Source organism: Gigantopelta aegis, chromosome 8 (assembly GCF_016097555.1).
Source record: "Gigantopelta aegis isolate Gae_Host chromosome 8, Gae_host_genome, whole genome shotgun sequence".
In the NCBI taxonomy this organism is placed as follows: Eukaryota; Metazoa; Mollusca; class Gastropoda; order Neomphalida; family Peltospiridae; genus Gigantopelta; species Gigantopelta aegis.
This window is the reverse complement of record NC_054706.1, coordinates 32812994-32831859: the sequence shown is the minus strand read 5'-3', so window position 1 is coordinate 32831859 and position 18866 is coordinate 32812994. Positions and strand designations below refer to the sequence as shown.

Here is an 18866-nt window from a genome sequence, read left to right as displayed (position 1 = left end):
TTTTGTTTCCATCAGTTGTTTAAAACTTTTAACAGTTGATTTTGTTTCCATCAGTTGTTTAAAATGTTCTCCAGTTGATGATCCATCCCTGGTTTGAAACGGTCTACACTTGTTTATGTCACATCACTGGTTTAAAACTTTTAACAGTTGGTTTTGTTTCCATCAGTTGTTTAAAATGTTCTCCAGTTGATGATCCATCCCAGGTTTGAAATGGTCTACACTTGTTTATGTCACATCACTGGTTTAAAACTTTTAACAGTTGGTTTTGTTTCCATCAGTTGTTTAAAACTTTTAACAGTTGATTTTGTTTCCATCAGTTGTTTAAAATGTTCTCCAGTTGATGATCCATCCCTGGTTTGAAACGGTCTACACTTGTTTATGTCACATCACTGGTTTAAAACTTTCTATGTATAGTAGCTGTTGTTTATGATCAAACACTGGTTTAAACCTGTCTGCATGATCCATCACTGGTGTAAAATGTTCTAGTTCTTTATACAGTTTTGTATGATGGTTTAAAACTGTTTGCAGTTGTTTACGATTCATTGTTATTATAAAATTGTGTACATTTCTCTATAATCCATCACTGGTACTGAAAATGTTCATTTAAAATTCACATCTGTCTCTCGCTATCAGTAGCCAAATTAGCTGTTTCTAACTGTTTTACAAGATGGCTAAAATGGTCTTTGGCTAATAAAATTATGCATAAATTAGCCACTTTGGAATAGTTTCTCAAAAAGATAATCCCTAAATCTGTTAATTGGCTAACATAGAATCCATTCCAGTTTGAGCTCTTTCGTATGTTTATTTAGGTTGATACTGTTCTCAACATTAGAATTCTTTTTTTTGTGTATTGTCATCTCCAACCTTATAGAATCAGTGTTTCCATTGATTTATTTCTGAGACTAAACATTAGTTTGGAATTGAGCACTGTTAAGTATTTTTTAATTTATCATTAGCTTTTGGTGCCAATACTTTATACATATATTTTTTTAATTCATGATTAGTTTTTGGTTCGAAATACTCTATACAGTGTAGACTACACAATTAAGTGAATGAATTGTTTCATCAGTTTGAAGTAAAATAGGAGTTTTCTAGTCATGTCAATTTTAGTGTTTCATCTGTCAATAATATTATTTCCAATACAAATCTAGTATTCTTGTAAACTGTAAACAAAATTATTCATTCTTACAAGTCGAGGTAGAAATGCTATGAGTTACTGAACTGATAAAAATCATTGTTCATCTTGGTGGTATTATTTTCGATGACAATTTTTTTTATCATAAGACACATTGTTTTTACTAGAACCATTGGTCATGAAAGATGGATATACACATATATGGACTATATGTCTTAATTTTCGTATTATTGTACATATTGATATAACCACTGAAATTGTTTCATACAGCTTAAATATTTACCAAAGAAAACATATATATTGTTTTTAAGGTAAAATAATGATATACCTATGTTTGTGTGTGTTTGCATGTGTGTGTGCGTGTGTGCGTGCGTGTGTGCGTGCATGTGTGTGTGCATGTGCATTTGAGAATGGCATTCTCTTGTATGCACTGGCTTCCAACCATCTGTGATTACCATATTTGTCTGTCACTTGGCAAAATTTATTATTTAATATTATTCATATTATCTCACAGGAGTAACATACATGTACTGTATTATTGGACAATTTAGCTCTTATAAAACCATGACTATTGGTACATTGTACAATATGATTTGACAAACAGACAAAACTGCTTTTCCATTGTTCAATTTGTGATAAAACATTATTTTAAAATAAAATAAAACTTTTTAAAAGATTTTATTTGAAAGTGAATACTGTTATACAGTAGTTCATATTATATGTATATTGAAAAAAAAAAGAAAAAGAAAAAAAAGCTGGGGTAATAAATGTAATAACTCAGTACCTGTTATCCCTTATTATGAATTTTTTTTCATTTGTCAGTTACCGAAGCTCACAACCTAAGCTCGATAACAACTGATAACTTGTCCATTATAATTTATGTATGACATCGGCCGTGTCATATTTGTATGTTAATTTATTCATTTATACTTAGGGATGGGATTTAGTGCAGTCAGTTGAATGCTCGCCTGAGGTGCTTATGTCGCAGGATTGAACCGCCTCTGTGGATCCATTCAACTGATTGGGGTTTTTTCCTGTTCCAAACAGTGCACCACAACTGGTCAAAGGCCGTGGTAATTGCTTTTCTGTCTGTGGGAAAGTGCATATAAACGATCCCTTGCTTCTAATGGAAAAATGTAGCAAGTTTTCTCAGATGACTAGGGGAATCAGAATTACCAAACGTTTGACATGCAATAGCTGATGATTAATTAATCAATGTGCTCTAGTAGTGTTGTTAAACAAAACAAACTTTCATTTATCCTTATTTCCATGCTTCTATCCAAGGAAGGTTTAAGCATACTGTCCTGGGCACACACCTCAGTTATCTGGATTGTGTGTCCAGGACAGTGTTTTAGTGGTTGGTTGTTTGTGAGAGAAGTACTTAATTGGTATAGTGGTCTTACGCCCATCTACTGAGTCATTAAACTTACTCTGGGTGGGAGTCGGTACTGGAAGACGAACCCAGTACCTACCAGCCTTATGTTCAATCGCTTAACCACTACAACACTGAGGCTGGTCTCCAAGTTTATCTCACAAGTAGGTACTTAAAGTAGGTGGAAAGATAAGCAGATGGATATAGCATATTCTGTCTTGAGCAGAATAATTTCAAAGTTAAAGTAATTCCATCCACATAAGCATTGATCTTAACAATTGCTCACTTTCAGCAGATTTATATGCTAGTGAGGTTGATACATATACAGAACTTCACATGTTGTTTTCACTTCCTATTTATTGCACAAGTTTATTTTGCACAAGAATATATATACACCACGAGACAACATAGCGGTTGGGTGGTATGTTCTTGCGCAAAAGAAACTAGTGCAATAAATAGGAAGTGAAAACAACTTATGTGAAGTTCTGTATTTATTGCATACCTTCTTTTATTTTTTCCAAAACATTTTTTAATTTAACGTCATAACTACACTTTCTTAAATCTATTAATCAATCCTCCTTTCATGGATTTACTTAACGTTAAGAATCATACTCTTTGGCAATTATGTGTAATGTTTCAAATACATTGTGACGTAATTTGTAAATCGGACATGACGTCAGTAATAAAAAGGTGCCAACTCTAGTAAAAATGAAAAAAGAATTCCCCATTTACAGGTTCCGGTCCAGATCACACATACAATGTATGTGTGATATAAGATAAATTTATCAGTTTGAAAATGTCTATCACTATAGTAAAACTAAATAGGTATGTAATAAAAAGCAACCATTTTACCATTATAAACATGTCTTTGTAATCAAATCACTTTGTTTAGCTTCTCTACATTTTGTCTATACAAATGTCTTTCAGCTTTTTCAAAAATATGTTTGAAATAAAATTATATTTTTTACCACTGGTCGTTTTTTTGTGTGAGATGGCTAAAATGTTTTCTGTTCTTTAACAGTCTCAACATTTTGTACATGTATTTGAAAGAGATTGTGTGGACAAAGCATTCCTTATGTACTCACTTTGATAATATAAACATTTTTTCATTCATTCATTGAAAGTTGGTGATCAATCTAAAGCCTAAAGACCTGGGTCCAATTTCACAAAACATCGTAAGTGTATAAAATACATTCTGTTTCACAACTCTGTACTTTTCTTCATGAAATATATGTAGATATTAAACACTTGTAAATATAGTCACAGATGTCAACTTTAGAAGTTTTGTGAAATTGGCTGCTGGTCTTGAATACATTTTCCAGTTTTTATTTTCTTTCCTTGATGCACCTTTCCTTTTACCGGCCTTGGTGGCGTCATAGTTAGGCCATCGGTCTACAGGTTGGTAGGTACTGGGTTTGGATCCCAGTCGAGGCATGGGATTTTTAATCCAGATACAGACTCCAAACCCTTAGTGAGTGCTTCGCAAGGCTCAATGGGTAGGTGTAAACCACTTGCACCAACCAGTGATCCATAACTGGTTCAACAAAGGTCATGGTTTGTGCTATCCTGCCTGTGGGAAGCGCAAATAAAAGATCCATTGCTGCCTGTTGTAAAAAAGTAGCCTATGTGACGACAGCGGGTTTCCTCTAAAAAAACCTGTCTGAATGACCATACGTTTGATGTCCAATAGCCGATGATAATATAAAAAATCAATGTGCTCTAGTGGCGTTGTTAAATAAAACAAACTTTACTTTTTTGATGCACCTTTCTTCAATTTCCACTGCATGTAAATCTGTAACCTAGGACATATGTAAATGTGATGTTTGCCATATCAATGTTCTGATCAACTGAAGACCTTTGTGCCAAGAAGTAAAAAACATTATGTAGCACTTGAATCAACAAATAACAAATATGATTAATAAACTGACCACATTTATTGATACATTTAGAAAAAAAAATATCAGAAATGTGACTGCACAAAATAATGTTCATAATACAAGTACGTATATAGAAATATAAATTCAAGTTGATGGCTTGGTGCTATGTGGACAGCTATGTGGACACCATTGTTTCTTCATGGACATACAGAAGTAAAACTATTTTAATCATGGCCAACATTCAACTTTGTGAAATTATTTAACTTATAGTTTGTCCCTTGCTGTCAACATACACAAATTGATTTGTTGTAAAGTTGTGAAGAGCGATAAAAAAACCCCTAAAAGAAGAATTATTTGAACATTTTATTGAAGAACAAATTGCCATGTCCATTACTCGATCTTCCTATGGTAAAATATGGGTAATCCTGAAGATGAATGTATAACAGTTTGCTAATTAAACTCTTCATCTCAGTGAATTACATCAAATTATACTTTGTGCATTCTTTGGACCATCATGGTTTGACAAAATAAAAAACTACCATTATAAAGAAGTTAATTTATGGGCATCAGTATTCACGGTGTTATCTACTATTGAACTGATAGCATCTTTTGGCAAATTTATGCTACTGTTTTTTTTTTATTCTCAAGTTTATGTCGTATTTTACACATCAAAATTGGAATAAAAATGAACCCACAGTATTAGAATACCTGAATTATTATCTATAAGTCAAAGGAAATGATTTAAAGAATATATACAGACAAGAAAATGCTTACAAAAAATGGATTTAAAGAGATCTTTAAATGACACAGAATGAATACAGAACAAATTTTTGAAAACATTATATAGCACATCTCATCTTTAAATTACAATAAATCTGTAGATTGCTATCCACTAAGGAAATTCACAAGTGAAAAGGAAACCAACATTACGTTATCATTTTCAAACAATAACTCTAAAACACTAACTCCCTAACTGAAGGAACAACCATAAAATTTTGTGACTTAAAAATGGACAATAAAAATTTGTGTAATGGACGACTTCATTGAAAAACATTGATAACATCAACAGCTCAAAGTGACCAGATCCAATATAAAAACACCACCTGGAACTGCACAGTCGTTGAGCATGATAAATAAACTGAGGTATCTTAACAAGATGAACTGAAGGCACAAGTATAGGGCCTACTTGAGTGTTACTTAGCAGGATTCCCATTAAGAAAGATATGCAAATTGGGCCCCATGCTTATACAATATGATTTAGTTCTGTCAAGACAAATTTTCACAAGCATTGTGGCCCCAGGTTGCATTAGTTATCATTGGCGAAGACTATTTGCATTGGTTAGTAGATTAATTGTAACAGACTTACATTCTGAATAATTAAAGAAAACCCCCACACCAAAAAAACTAATATTTAGTTATGAAAAATTTATTTGGTATCTTTATATTCTTGTAAACGTGTTTGCATCAACATGTTTTTTTTCCTCCTTGGTATAACAAATGTCACATAAGCAATGTCGTTTGCAATGTTTATTCTTGCCTTTGGTCATCTTCTATATCATTTAAGATACAAAAATGTGTCAACATTTATTTTGCCTACATAGTTTAAATATAAAATTTATACCATGTACAACTTTCTGTTGAATACTAGTAATGTCAATTTATTTTAAAATAAAGTTATTTGTTGTAAAATCTACTTTTTATGTACCACTGTTACATAATTTCAGTATTTGATTTTAATATTGCTTGATCCCAATTCAAGTTAACTCTATATCACAGTATTTGCTATGATACGCCAGAGTGAAAAAGTCACAATGTAAGCAAATCAATGCTCTAATTTTTTTTAATATCAGCAATTCAATAATTTAGAAAAACCCTCTCTGTATCTTGCACAAAATGAACAACCTCCCCACCCTGACAGCTGCCTAACTGGGAACCCTGCTCAATAAGTGTAGTATAACTATACATGTACCAAGAATTTCTTACCTGATAAAAACAAAACCCATAACAAATCTTCCATTTGTATTTATGAATGATGTACACAAGTGCATAATTTAACCAACTGTTTACAAAGGTAAAAATATTTCATTAGAAAAAGAAAACAGAAATAATGCCCCAAAATACCTTTTGAAAGGCTCTCTTTTTTTTTTTAACATAAAAGTACCAAATTAGAATGCTGTAAGAAATGGAACTAAAAGTTTAAAACATACAAGTATCTGGTGCTCCAAGATGATGTAATGGTAGATTTGTCAACACCAATCTGTATGCAGCAAGTTAAAAAGTTACATTAAAAAGGTGAAACATTAACATAAATAATAACATTCAAAACATGAAAGGCTATCACATAAGAAGTGCTTGCAAATGAGAATGTTTTGGTCACTGATCTGTAGGTAATGGAAACCCAGCTAAAAATCAAAATATTGAACGAGAGGATAAAACAGCTGGTGAAGTATTTGAATCGGTTATCGCCTCCTTTTTTTCAAAGCCTAAACATGAACATTAAGCACTACAGGTCAATGACACTAAAACTGGACTTCATCATCTGCCACCAAACTCATGGTAATAATTTTTTTGGCAGTGAAATTCATAAAACAAAACCTTCAGTGAGATATTACCGGGTATTTTGAAAAAAAATGTTTAAAAAAATTACCCCTTCCCACTTTTGTAAAAAAACACATCAATTCTCTGCTTGTGAATGTTAATGGACATTAAATCACAAGCACATCAATTTTTTTAATTCAGTCAATGGAATTACAAATAAAATAAACAATTATCTGTTGCATTATCCTGCCACTAATTATAATATCTAATTACGTCATACCATGCATAAAAACTTAATAATTTATAGCCATATTCATACAGCAGAAGCAATTTAGATCTGCCAAGATGGGGGGTGGGGGGGGGGGGGGGGGGGGGGGGGGGTGAAGAGTCTGCTTTGGTCTGGACAAAGAGAATATCAATCACAAAGATTACAATAATTTAAGATTTAGTTACATTCTTATGATGTATCAAAGAATAAATTGACCTTAAAATGTGTATTCAAGAATTGAATTTTTAAAAAAAATTTTTTACCAACACCGACTGTTAACTTGTATCATGGTTTAACTAAAACTGGCATTGAGCTCCAAACAACAACTTGTCCAGTAGAAGGGTCCACCTTCCAGTAACAGAAGGATCCACCTTCCAGTAATAGAAGGGTCTACCTTCCAGTATCAGAAGGGTCCACCTTCCAGTAATAGAAGGGTCTACCTTCCAGTAACAGAAGGCTCCACCTTCCAGCAACAGAAGGGTCCACCTTCAATCAGTAGAGGGTTCCGGTAACAAAGGGCTCACTTTCCAGTAGTAGAAAGCTCCACCTTCAAGTAACATGATTTTCTACCATCCAGTAGAAGTAGGTTCAACTGTCCAGTAACAGGTTCTACCTTCCAGTAAATAAAGGCTCCACCTTCCAGTAACAAGTTCTACTTTCCATTAATAGAAGGCTCCACCTTCCAGTAGTATAAGGTTTTAGTTTCCAGTAAAAGAAGGCTCTACCTTCCAGTAACAGAAGGCTCTACCTTCCAGTAACAGAAGGCTCTACCTTTCAGTAACAGAAGGCTCTACCTTTCAGTAACAGAAGGCTCTACCTCCCTGTGTATGTTGTACTGACTTAATAACTGCAAAAAAGCAAAAAACAACTTGAGATATATCTTTTGTTTTGTAAAAAGGCACTATTATTTATATATCACACACAAGAAGAAAAAAACAGAGGGAATGAATGAGAAAATGTACAGATGGGCATTGCTTGCCAAAACACAAGCATGAATACAAACAAAGTTTGTACAGTGTATATTATAACCATCCATTATCTTAATTTTCTTTATTTCAATGAAATTACATTGTATTTCCAGTATTCATAATTTCAGGTGCAGATGATACTTTCGTAAAACTGGTTTTCAGTTTATGAGACCCTGTGAACAATCAAGATGGCTAATTTTAACAGAGTCCTGAACATAAACTCTAATGATTTTAAATCTTAATCTTCTTACCACACAGGCTCCAAACAATCAAGGTGATCAGCTGTTGACACGATTTCAAAATAGGTCTATTGGGAAAAAAAAAAAGAGAGAGAAAAAAAAAAGTTGGTCTCTGGTCAGATCAAAATTCCAGAATTGATATGGTGATGCAGCTTTTTTTTTTTTTTTTAATTTTCCTTTTTTTTTTTTTTTTTTTTAAACATGGATTGCACATAAAAGGTGGGTATATTTGATACCAAAATAAGGGGCGTATTTAAATTGAAATCAGAATTCACGTCCTATTTCATGCGTGATGGCATTTTGGCTCCAAATGTGGTTTTACATGTACGTCATAGCAAGAAAAGCCCAGCAAAAATTGGTGTCATACCACAGGAAATTAAAAATAAATGTTGACACGCAAGGGTCAAAACTGATGCATGCACTGACCAGAGACCAGAAATTTATTTTGCTTGGCCTTACCATTATATGTTCTTTTTGACATTTTAAAAAATATATAAAGATATAAATAAGTATTATTTAAAAAGATATAAATAAGTATTATTTACTTTTGAAGAAAGGAGATAAAACATAGAGACGTAACAGTTATTCCCAAAGTATGTAGACATGCATATAGCTCATAGCTCATAAATCAAATATGAACAAATACAACTTGTCTTTTATGACAAACCAAAACATGGTTGAAAATATAAACATTAAAATTAAATAAGCAGTAATTTTAAGCATGTTATTTTCCCATAAAGTTTCTTTTACAGACTTTTACTGTTTTGTTAGGATACGAAATACTATTTTACAGTATAAGACCAACAAATTGAAACATTTGTTTTGGAACAGAACAAAATGGGATAAAAATCACATTATGTTAGACAGCAATTAAAATGATATTAACTGAATAACTTTTGTTACATTATGTTGCCGTGGTAGCAATATCACATGAGAAGTGCAATAAAGTATAAAATAAACACATGAACTAGCTCCACATTTAAAACCCCAGAAGAGAACATCTGTTGTTTACACTGAGTAATAGATAATTATAATACCAATTAAAGGTTCAGCTTTTATTACAGGGATTTTCATGAACTAACCCTCCCCACTCTCAAAAAAAAAAAAAAAAAAAAAAAAAAAAAAAAAAAAAAAAGGTTGGGAATAATTAAATTTTGATTAGGACTTTAATACAGAACATTTCATTTTGAACAGACTACTTAAAGTTTAATAAACCCAATTAAATTTGTACAAGAATTGGGAATTTTTAAAGAAGAAAATTTTGAAATATAAAAATTAATATATCTTTTCATTTTTGTAAAAATGTAACATAAACAAAATGACCAAAAGGTTAAAAAAAAGAGATATTTATTTAATGTTATCTTGTAAGAAATATTCTGGAATTTCTTTACTTAATTCAGACAACTCAAACCAGCTGTCTGACAAACTGTGTATCCCTGTGCATATCAATAATTGTAATTTGTATTAACCCATTGATAAAATATATACCACTCCTGAAATTTTAACACAATTAAATTACACCTAGCACAAGTAAATCATTTCAAGTTCTCAGAAAACTATATCCTGATAAAAAAAACACCCCGTTTTTGATAGCTGTGAAGTTAACAGACTTCAGCAAACTCACAACACATGAATGTCACTTATTATATACTAAAATACCTTAGATATAGAGATTATTATACATGCTTGTGTGTCGCACTGATTTTACGAAACGAGTGTCAGGATTATTGTATTACCCTCGCTTTCGCTCGGGTAATACATGAATCCTGACATGAGTTTCATAAAATCAGTAAGATTCACACGCAAGTGTAATAATTTATTATCCACATTATCCAAAATATTAGTTTTATAAATAACAATCTAGGACCATGTCAAAATGTTTGAAACGTAACTAAAAAGAGATGACGAAACGACGTCATTTTTTTACCAGTATTTACACCGAGGAAGCCACATTACGTTAAGACATCGCTTCGCAAAATTACGTCATTTGTGGTGCACATGAAATCATTATGACACATGTGGGTCATACTGATTATATTTCCCTGAATATCTTGAACTATGTGGATAATAAATTTAGTTATTTCTTTGCCAAAAGTAAACATTGAACAGAAAGCTTTATTTGCATATTTATTTTCTTTGTTCACGTGTTACAGAATTTATTACATGACTTCTGCTATGACAACCAGTATAGCAATCACCTCAAACTGTATAAAAACATTTTTACAAAAACTCTTCAACACTGGATTTCAAAAATAGCAATTTTATGCTTGTACATAAGACAAATAAAAACAGACAACAATAAATTACAATTTTAAGTTAAAAAAAATTAAACAAAGGCAAAAGATAAATAAAATAAGGTTAAAGACAATATACTTAGTTTTCTGCCATTTTGAAATGTTTCTAACAGAACTTTTTTATGTCTAAAATTACATAATGAATACATTTTCTTGTTTAGAATATCAGTGTCTGTACATACACTGTTTTTGGTTATCCTAATGTTTGTAGTTGCCCTAAAAGTAAACTTTGTACCTAATTAAAAACTATGTATTAGGAAATATAATTACGTTTAAGTTAGCATAAACATTAGCACGACCAGAAACACAAAGGATGTACAGACATTGACATTTTAAAAAATGTATTACACATATGGACAGTGAGATGCGGGTGAATATATTTTCTATCTTTCTCTAGGGAAAGATAGAAGCTATCTTTCCCCGCTGACGTCATGACGCTAGTTTGGTGACGCCATCAGTTTCCTTGACTGTCAAGTCTCTCGTTGCTTTTCTTTTGTGACGTGATCAGTTTCCTCAGACTTTCACGTCTTGTATATTATATAGTTTGTGTCATGTAAGAAGTTTAAAGTTTAAGTTTCTAAACTATTTATACTATGGGTAATAAATACAATGACCCACTGGATACTCGGAATTACAGATAATCTGTCCCTCGTGAAATTTATGTTGTCAGTCACTCGCTAAAGCTCGCGATTGACAACATTAATTTCACTCAGGACAGATAATCGTAACTCGTAAGTTATTGTCTATATATTTTATATGTCATTATACCGTCTCTGTTATTCAGAAATATCTTATAATGGCAACAAATTCAGAAGTCTTGTTGAGGAAAGATAACCAGTGGCAACAAAACTCTGCAACTGAATCCTCAAACCGGTATGTCAAGAAATTAAAAAGATGGGAAAAGAAATACCAACCAACTGCAGTCTATGAAATGAGTATCTGTGTGTGTGTATATATATACAAGATGTCTTTGAGCGACAATTGTGGAAAATACAGCTATGTAAAGAAAACTGCTTCAATGCACTCAAATATACTGCCAATATTAAATTCACCATCATCTACACTAATGTACAGAGTAGAGTTATATCGTACAACAGATTTATATAGAGATACCGTTTTGAATGCATGACTTTCCTCAGACACTAAGACTTGAAGTTACTTCAATGTCCATATCTTCTTTTCATTCTCGGTTTCAAGTCCAACGTTACATCCATGAGATAAGCCAAAACAGATGGTCAGTATTAAAAATCTATAATTATGGTAGGTCATTAAAAGTAGTTGGTAAATTATGCTTTCTTAGGCATAAATATTCCACGATTGCAGAGTTGTAAATGTTAAAATTTAAAAATACCACCTTACTAAAAATGTGACATGACAGGTTATTCCCGTGGACCCTTCATACATATACATATATGCTAAAAATAATTTAAAACACTCCTTTTGTATGTTAGTATACATGGTGTTTGCCATTGGTGGTTTAAAGGCTGGTAAAATGTAATTATAATATAGCAGTTACATCTTCAAATCAAGAGTTTTTGTATTTGGAATAATGGTATGTACATGTGATTTACCAATAATAAGAATATATAAATCGATCACTGCCACTGGGACTGTGTGTGTTGTTGACCGTATATTTAACAGAATGCTGGTCGTTATCAAGAACTGGAGTCTTGTCTTCAAGTTTTGTAGGTTTTTAACCCAGGTCGGATTATCCTAACAGCTAATGGGATGGCTCAAAATCTTTTTCTGCTTCCTGTTCCGGTCATGTGATTGAAGCTTCTTTTTTTTTTTCTTCTTCGCTGTTATGGTCCGGACATCTTTTCTTTTGCTCTCGTAAAATCCAAGTCATGGCGGTTTTAGTGAAATGTCTTTTTCTATCGAGTGAACACTTCACTCACCATCTCTAGTTCTGAGGAAAGTCGTGTACTAGGGAAACTTTACAGATATTTTAATACAGACACTAAACTACTAAAAACAGATTAAAACTGGTTCGATGTCTAACTTAACTGCTGTATAAATACAAAGTAGGTAAGTATACACTCAAGATATAGAATGGAACATTTACACACCATGAAAATACTTATGGATTGATCAATTTCAAATGCACATTCATCCAAAGGTTGGTTTTTTTGCATTGTAAAACACAGGTACACTTTTATATATCAAACGTCAAACAATCACACAACCTGATCGACAACTTCGGGTGGAAGATTACTGTTTAATAAGTCTTGGCATTCATAGTAAATCAACACACATCAGTTGTATTACAGCACGTTAGTGCATCGATTCACTTACTGTTAATCAAATCAGTATCTTTGCTTACATGTTATGGTTTATAAGTTACAAACACACATGTATGCGTCTTTTTCTCTTCTATTATTTTCCCTTCTTCTCACAATATCTTTACTTGCATGTTAGGGTTTATAAAATATAAACACACATGTATGTCTTTTTCTCTTCTCTCAGTTTCCCTTCTTCTCACATTATCTTTACTTGCATGTTAGGGTTTATAAAGTATAAACACACATGTAAATCTTTTTCTCTTCTCTTTTTTTTAACTTCTTCTCACATCATTGTGAGATAATGATACTTAATTATGAAGACTGATGATGAAAACAAAAAGGACAAAACTGCTGATTTTGTTTCTACATAAGGAATGTAAAAAACCATACAAAATTAATGTTTTTGAAAGGACACAGAGATGTACTGAATGTAGGTCTTACAAAATTGGAAATCTTATCAATGTTACACATTTTCTGTGAGACCCACATGTTGAAGCAATTTCTTTTATTGTGTACCATCACTTTCAGATCATTTGATGACAATTATGGTTGTCAAAGGGATAAAATACAATACAAATGAGATTAAAAATAGTTGATTTCTATATCAAATATTATTGAAACCATTTACAAATGAAAGAAAAAAAGTGTTGTTGATCATGACTGTGTGGTATAGTACCAAATGTATGCTGGTCATACATACACATTTTGAAAACAGTCTGTATTACACAGGTAAAAGTTATGATTTTGTACAACACGAACGCCAACTGCAAAATGTACAAAACTTAGCAACACTGTTTTGTCACCACTTGTATACTATCTACAAGGATTACTCTACAAATAAATGTCTAGCAAGAATTATGAATGGGATAGACAAAGAGTGGAATGATATTTTTAATCCAATCATTGGGGAGATAGGACTAGAAGCCAAATACATTTATTTATAGAATAGCTCCTAGTTAATTTTGTTACTATAAAAGGCAATGGCATGTGCTATCTTGTATTTGGAAAACACACATTAAAGATAATTTAGTTGCTAGCTGTAGTATTCAGTGTAGTGGCAGCAGCTTTCCTCCCTATAATTTTAAATTATTATTTTATTTTATAACATAGTCCAGGCAACACAGTTAAATGCCTGAACATTTAAGTAGTGATGTTCCAATGACGCCACAATCGACTGTCCCAGAAAATGTTAACTAACTGTTCCTCCATTTTAGAAGATGGAACTGATGTAATTATGTTGGTGTTTGTTTTCATGTGAACATTATGAAGAAAGGTATTCTTATGTTCATACAATTCTGACTGTGTAATCAAAATTTGATCGGTTAGTGTAAACCGATTATAACCGATGATCGATGATGAAATTCCAGCAGATTTGGAACACCACATTTAAATACACACGTTGTTTTACTTTTATCTGTAAGCACAATAACTGTTTCCCAATAACACCCAATTGCTTACAACCTGAACCATTAAACCACTAGCACATTAAAGTTTGCATCTGCACAAGACAAAGCCTTTTTTTTAATAATGTTGTTTATAAGATTCATCCACAGTGTACTTGTTTTACTTCAGCCTCTAAACATACATTAAAAACCACATTTGGACATCCATTTGCTACAATGTTGTACAAAATCATAACTTGTACACAGTACATTTGAATCAAAATCAATTAAAAAAAAAAAATTAAATGCTTTTGTTTTAATGCCATGTTAACTACCAGGTCAATTAAAGAACTCTGTCTTATGCTAATTAAATATTCATAATTTATTAACAACTTGTCAATGAGAAGAAATCAAATCCATTCGGATTAAAGAATAGAATTTCTTTATCAAGACAATAATATGATCATCGTATTAAAAATATGCAGTTCCGTGAATTCGACTTCGTCCACATCTTGCATTACGAATGGTTGTTACTCCTGAACAAAGTAGCCAAGAGCAATCTCAAGTCTTGTGAATCGTAACGGTGAACATGAGAGATTTGTTGTAGAGAAACGTCCATCTCAGTTATGCCATTTTGAGCACAGACACACATGAAAGCTGTATTAATCTTCACCCCATGAATATGCGGCTCCATTGGAACATCAGCCATTATTTGGAGTCAAGCTAGAACATACAGGCGACAACACGCGTTTGATGGCGCTGCTCATTCAACAGCAAATCCACAAGTCTCTTCCACAGCACACGTTAATTTACTGAGAAACTTTTCAAAATGTTCGTATGGAGGGATGTCGATCCTGTTGAAGCTGAAATATGGAAAGACACATGGAGATTAGATTAGAAAAATATGTAAACTGATATACATATAAGGATGTGAACTTTTAGAAGTACAAGTGAAAATGTCATAACATTCTAAAAACAAAATACAAATAAAACTGAACATAAATAATGTGAATCAATTTAATTACTGCAATTGAAAAACAAAAACTGAATTTTCAAATTAAATGTAATTCTTAAAACGTTTTTGTTAATTTAGTTGGGACATTTTTTAAACTTTGAACACTATCTGAGCTGAGCCAGATTTAGACATTTTACTGTTTCACAGTATATATAAACAATATTTTTTTTTAAAATTATACTGATAAAAAGAAATAAGGCAACACATCAAATTGTAGACCAAATTTAATTCACAACTAGCGTAGTAATGTCTGTATTTAATACCAAGTTGTAACATGGGATTTAATGTCTGTACTACTGAATGTGCTGCCTATACGTTCCCAGTCAACTTCTGACAATATGAATTGATTTTTGATGCAGTCATTATTTCTTGTTGCTATCGGTGTGATTTTAGGGAGTGTGACAACACCAGACTTACCAGGTGTGAGCCTTGGGAAGATTGTCCGTACAGATATCAACTTGATGAATAGTGAACAGCCTTGGACCAGCAGCACCAGTAGAACCTACAGCAAACAGCAAACAAAAGAGTTAGTGTGTTACATTTAACACCAGCACTAGAGAACGTCAATTTATTAATCATCAGCCATTGGATGTCCAAGATTGTATCATTCTGACAGACTGTGTATTCATAACATGGTTGAGAACCCGTTCTCGACTCACCGCTATTCAAAATAGTAGTGTAGAATTAGATTTTTTTTCTCTAATTTTCATTATTATTCATACTTACATTTGTAGCTAGTGCTAGCACAACAAATATGCTATTCAACCTGAGTCATACCTTCACAATGCAGAATTCTCTCCCTTGCCGGATATGCATAGTGCTATCCTTGCACGGTCTACCTATAACCTCATTTTTCAATTCTGCAGTAAGTAGAATAAGACTATTTGAGAACAGGTATATCTCTTTAAAATGTTTAGGAACACGTTCCCTGCACCCACAGCCTTTAGTATGATTGACATGGGGGAAAACCCCCAATAGATTCGCCAAGGGAATTCAATCTTACAACCCATCACAACAGGCGAGCATTCTAACAACTGAACTAAATCCTGCTCCTACAGGCATACAATAGAAAACTTAAAGCTGCAATCTTGCATCACCATTTACTAATGACAAATAAAAACACAATTAGTTTTAACAAACTTGTGTGTTATCACTATCACCTGTTATTATTATCAGCAACATTCATACAACATACAAGTCTGTCATCATGTTTTTATGTAACATAAACAAATGAAATTGCTACCAGATTTACAAAGGAGTATTATCAAGTAAAAATTTACTTATAGCCAACTATTGTCATCTGCTATGAATGCCATGTAACACAATTTTATATCAAATCCCAAGAAGGATGCATATTTATTGGTTTATCTTAAATAAAGACATTATATAACCAGCTAATAGTAAGCAAACAGAATGAGCTCTCAAACACGTAAATATAAACAGTCAGCAAGGAAGCATTTATTCTACGAAAGTTTTTGTTTAACGACATCACTAGAGCATATTTATTAATCATCGGCTATTGGATGTCAAACATTTGCTAATTTTGACATATAGTCTTAGAGAAGAAACCCGCTACATGTTTCCATTTGTAGCAAGGGATCTTTTATATGCACCATCCCAGACAGGATAGCACATATCACGGCCTTTGATATACCAGTTGTGGTGCACTGGCTGGGCCGAGAAATAGCCCAATGGGCCCACTAACGAGGATCAATCCCAAACTGACCTCGCATCATGCGAGCGCTTTACCACTAGGCTACGTCCCCCCCCCCCCCCCTTTATTCTATAAGACACCCAGCAAATATAAAATGGATGACAAAACAATTTACACTTATCTACATCCCTGCTCGACATACTGCTATTAATGTATCCAATAAATTCAAAATAGAAGCTGGGATCAGAGACCACTTCATAAGGGTGCTAGAATAGGGTATTAAGGTAAAAGTTTGAGTTAATTAGTCGCTTTTTGAAATTAAAAATTGTACTACTTAACATTCGCTAGGATTATTTTGAAAAACATGTCAAGTAGAGCAACTGCATTTACTGAGTTCGAAGGATGATATATCTAGTTGTAGTCATGCGTTACTATGGAGATACATGTTACATTGTATATGGAACATCCAGACCACATGGTCTCATCGACTGTATGCTGCACTAATGTGTTTATATCGACATACATTTGGTATATATCCATAGCAAACGTTGAATAGTATAAAATAATTTTATTCCTGCAATTGTGATGCCTGGACCACTTACATTTAAACAGACTATAATGGAAGGAAGGAAGGAAATGTTTTATTTAACGACGTACATTTTATGGTTATATAACGTCAGAAGACCATAAGGGAGCCTGAAAAACAGTTGAAATTACAAACCCCTGAAAATACTGAATCAAAGTTACCTTGAAGGGCTTTGAATCCCTGGAGTGGAACGCGCGAGCTTCCTGTAACAAACTGCAACAGCCTCGCTCTCATTTCATCATCGTAGTTGCCGACAGCTCTCCAGAACCACTTGGTGATGTTGCTCTCCGGGGTACAGTGTTTGAGCCGTGTGTGCTTTTTCCAGTCCTCTATATCGATCTTTCCCAAACCACCTATCATCAGCTGAGAAAATAACACACAAACCTCTTATTACAGAATGTACTACTGAGGCCACTGGAGTCATATCCAATACAGTGCTGTATGAATTAATTTTTAGTTTTAATATATATATTTTTTTAATGAATGAAAATTTACTTATTTTTGTAGCAAAATAGTAAAAACTGTCAAGAATGAACTAATACTGAAACAAATATACCAGGATATTGTCAATCATTAGTGTATTTCAATTTTTTTTTTTAAAGTTTAATAATTATAAAAGAACATGAAATCCATTAGTGATGTGAGCAAAAGGACTTATTTATGTTATTCCCTGGTTAAAGAAGAACATAACTGTAAAATCTATAAAAATGCAAGAGTTCATTGATAAAAGAAGTAACTTTTAATATATTTTAGGAAAAAGAAAAAACATCTTGGCAATGTACTTTTTATTTTTTTTATTTTACACACATAAAAAACAGGACATTTGATAATGAATGGAATTTGACCTGACAAATAAAGTATACATATATAAAAAATTTACTTCGAGCTCTCTTTCATCAAATGATTTAAGTAGATGTGGTGGAATGATTTCATTGAATCCCTTTTGCAGTGCAAGAAACTGAGCTTCAATTCCACGCATAAACCGCCACTGCACGTAGAGTCTGAAATTATAATAAGATAAATAATAATTTCAATAATCATAACAAAAGAAGACTTTGCAAGTCTGAAATTATAATAAGATAAATAATAATTTCAATAATCATAACAAAAGAAGACTCTGCAAGTCCACTTCAGATGACTTACCCTGCAACTGGCATATTTCAGGAAAAGGACTCTTACTACAGGACAGCACATACCTGTCTTCAATATACTTGTAGCAGTCACAGAATACCAGTTGGAATGAGAAACCCAAACAG

General features: G+C 32.6%; 1 protein-coding gene and 1 long non-coding RNA gene across 2 annotated transcripts in view; both read right to left on the bottom strand.

The window, feature by feature from the left end:
* Nucleotides 1-4426: 4426 nt before the first annotated feature.
* LOC121378797 lies at nucleotides 4427-10176 on the bottom strand. Its single transcript, XR_005958764.1, has 2 exons — nucleotides 8008-10176; nucleotides 4427-7961 (listed from the first exon to the last, which is right to left on the bottom strand). It is a non-coding gene; the product is annotated as an uncharacterized LOC121378797 (long non-coding RNA).
* Nucleotides 10177-10511: 335 nt separating this feature from the next.
* The window catches only part of LOC121378547 (E3 ubiquitin-protein ligase SMURF2-like), a 64263-nt gene continuing 55908 nt past the window's right edge, over nucleotides 10512-18866 (bottom strand). The window contains exons 15-18 of the mRNA XM_041506767.1: nucleotides 18491-18611; nucleotides 17772-17973; nucleotides 15788-15872; nucleotides 10512-15218 (exon numbers count right to left, since the gene is read on the bottom strand). Of these exons, the coding sequence (XP_041362701.1) occupies nucleotides 15119-15218; nucleotides 15788-15872; nucleotides 17772-17973; nucleotides 18491-18611 (508 nt within the window). The 3' untranslated portion in view covers nucleotides 10512-15118. The remainder of the gene's footprint in view (nucleotides 15219-15787; nucleotides 15873-17771; nucleotides 17974-18490; nucleotides 18612-18866) is intronic.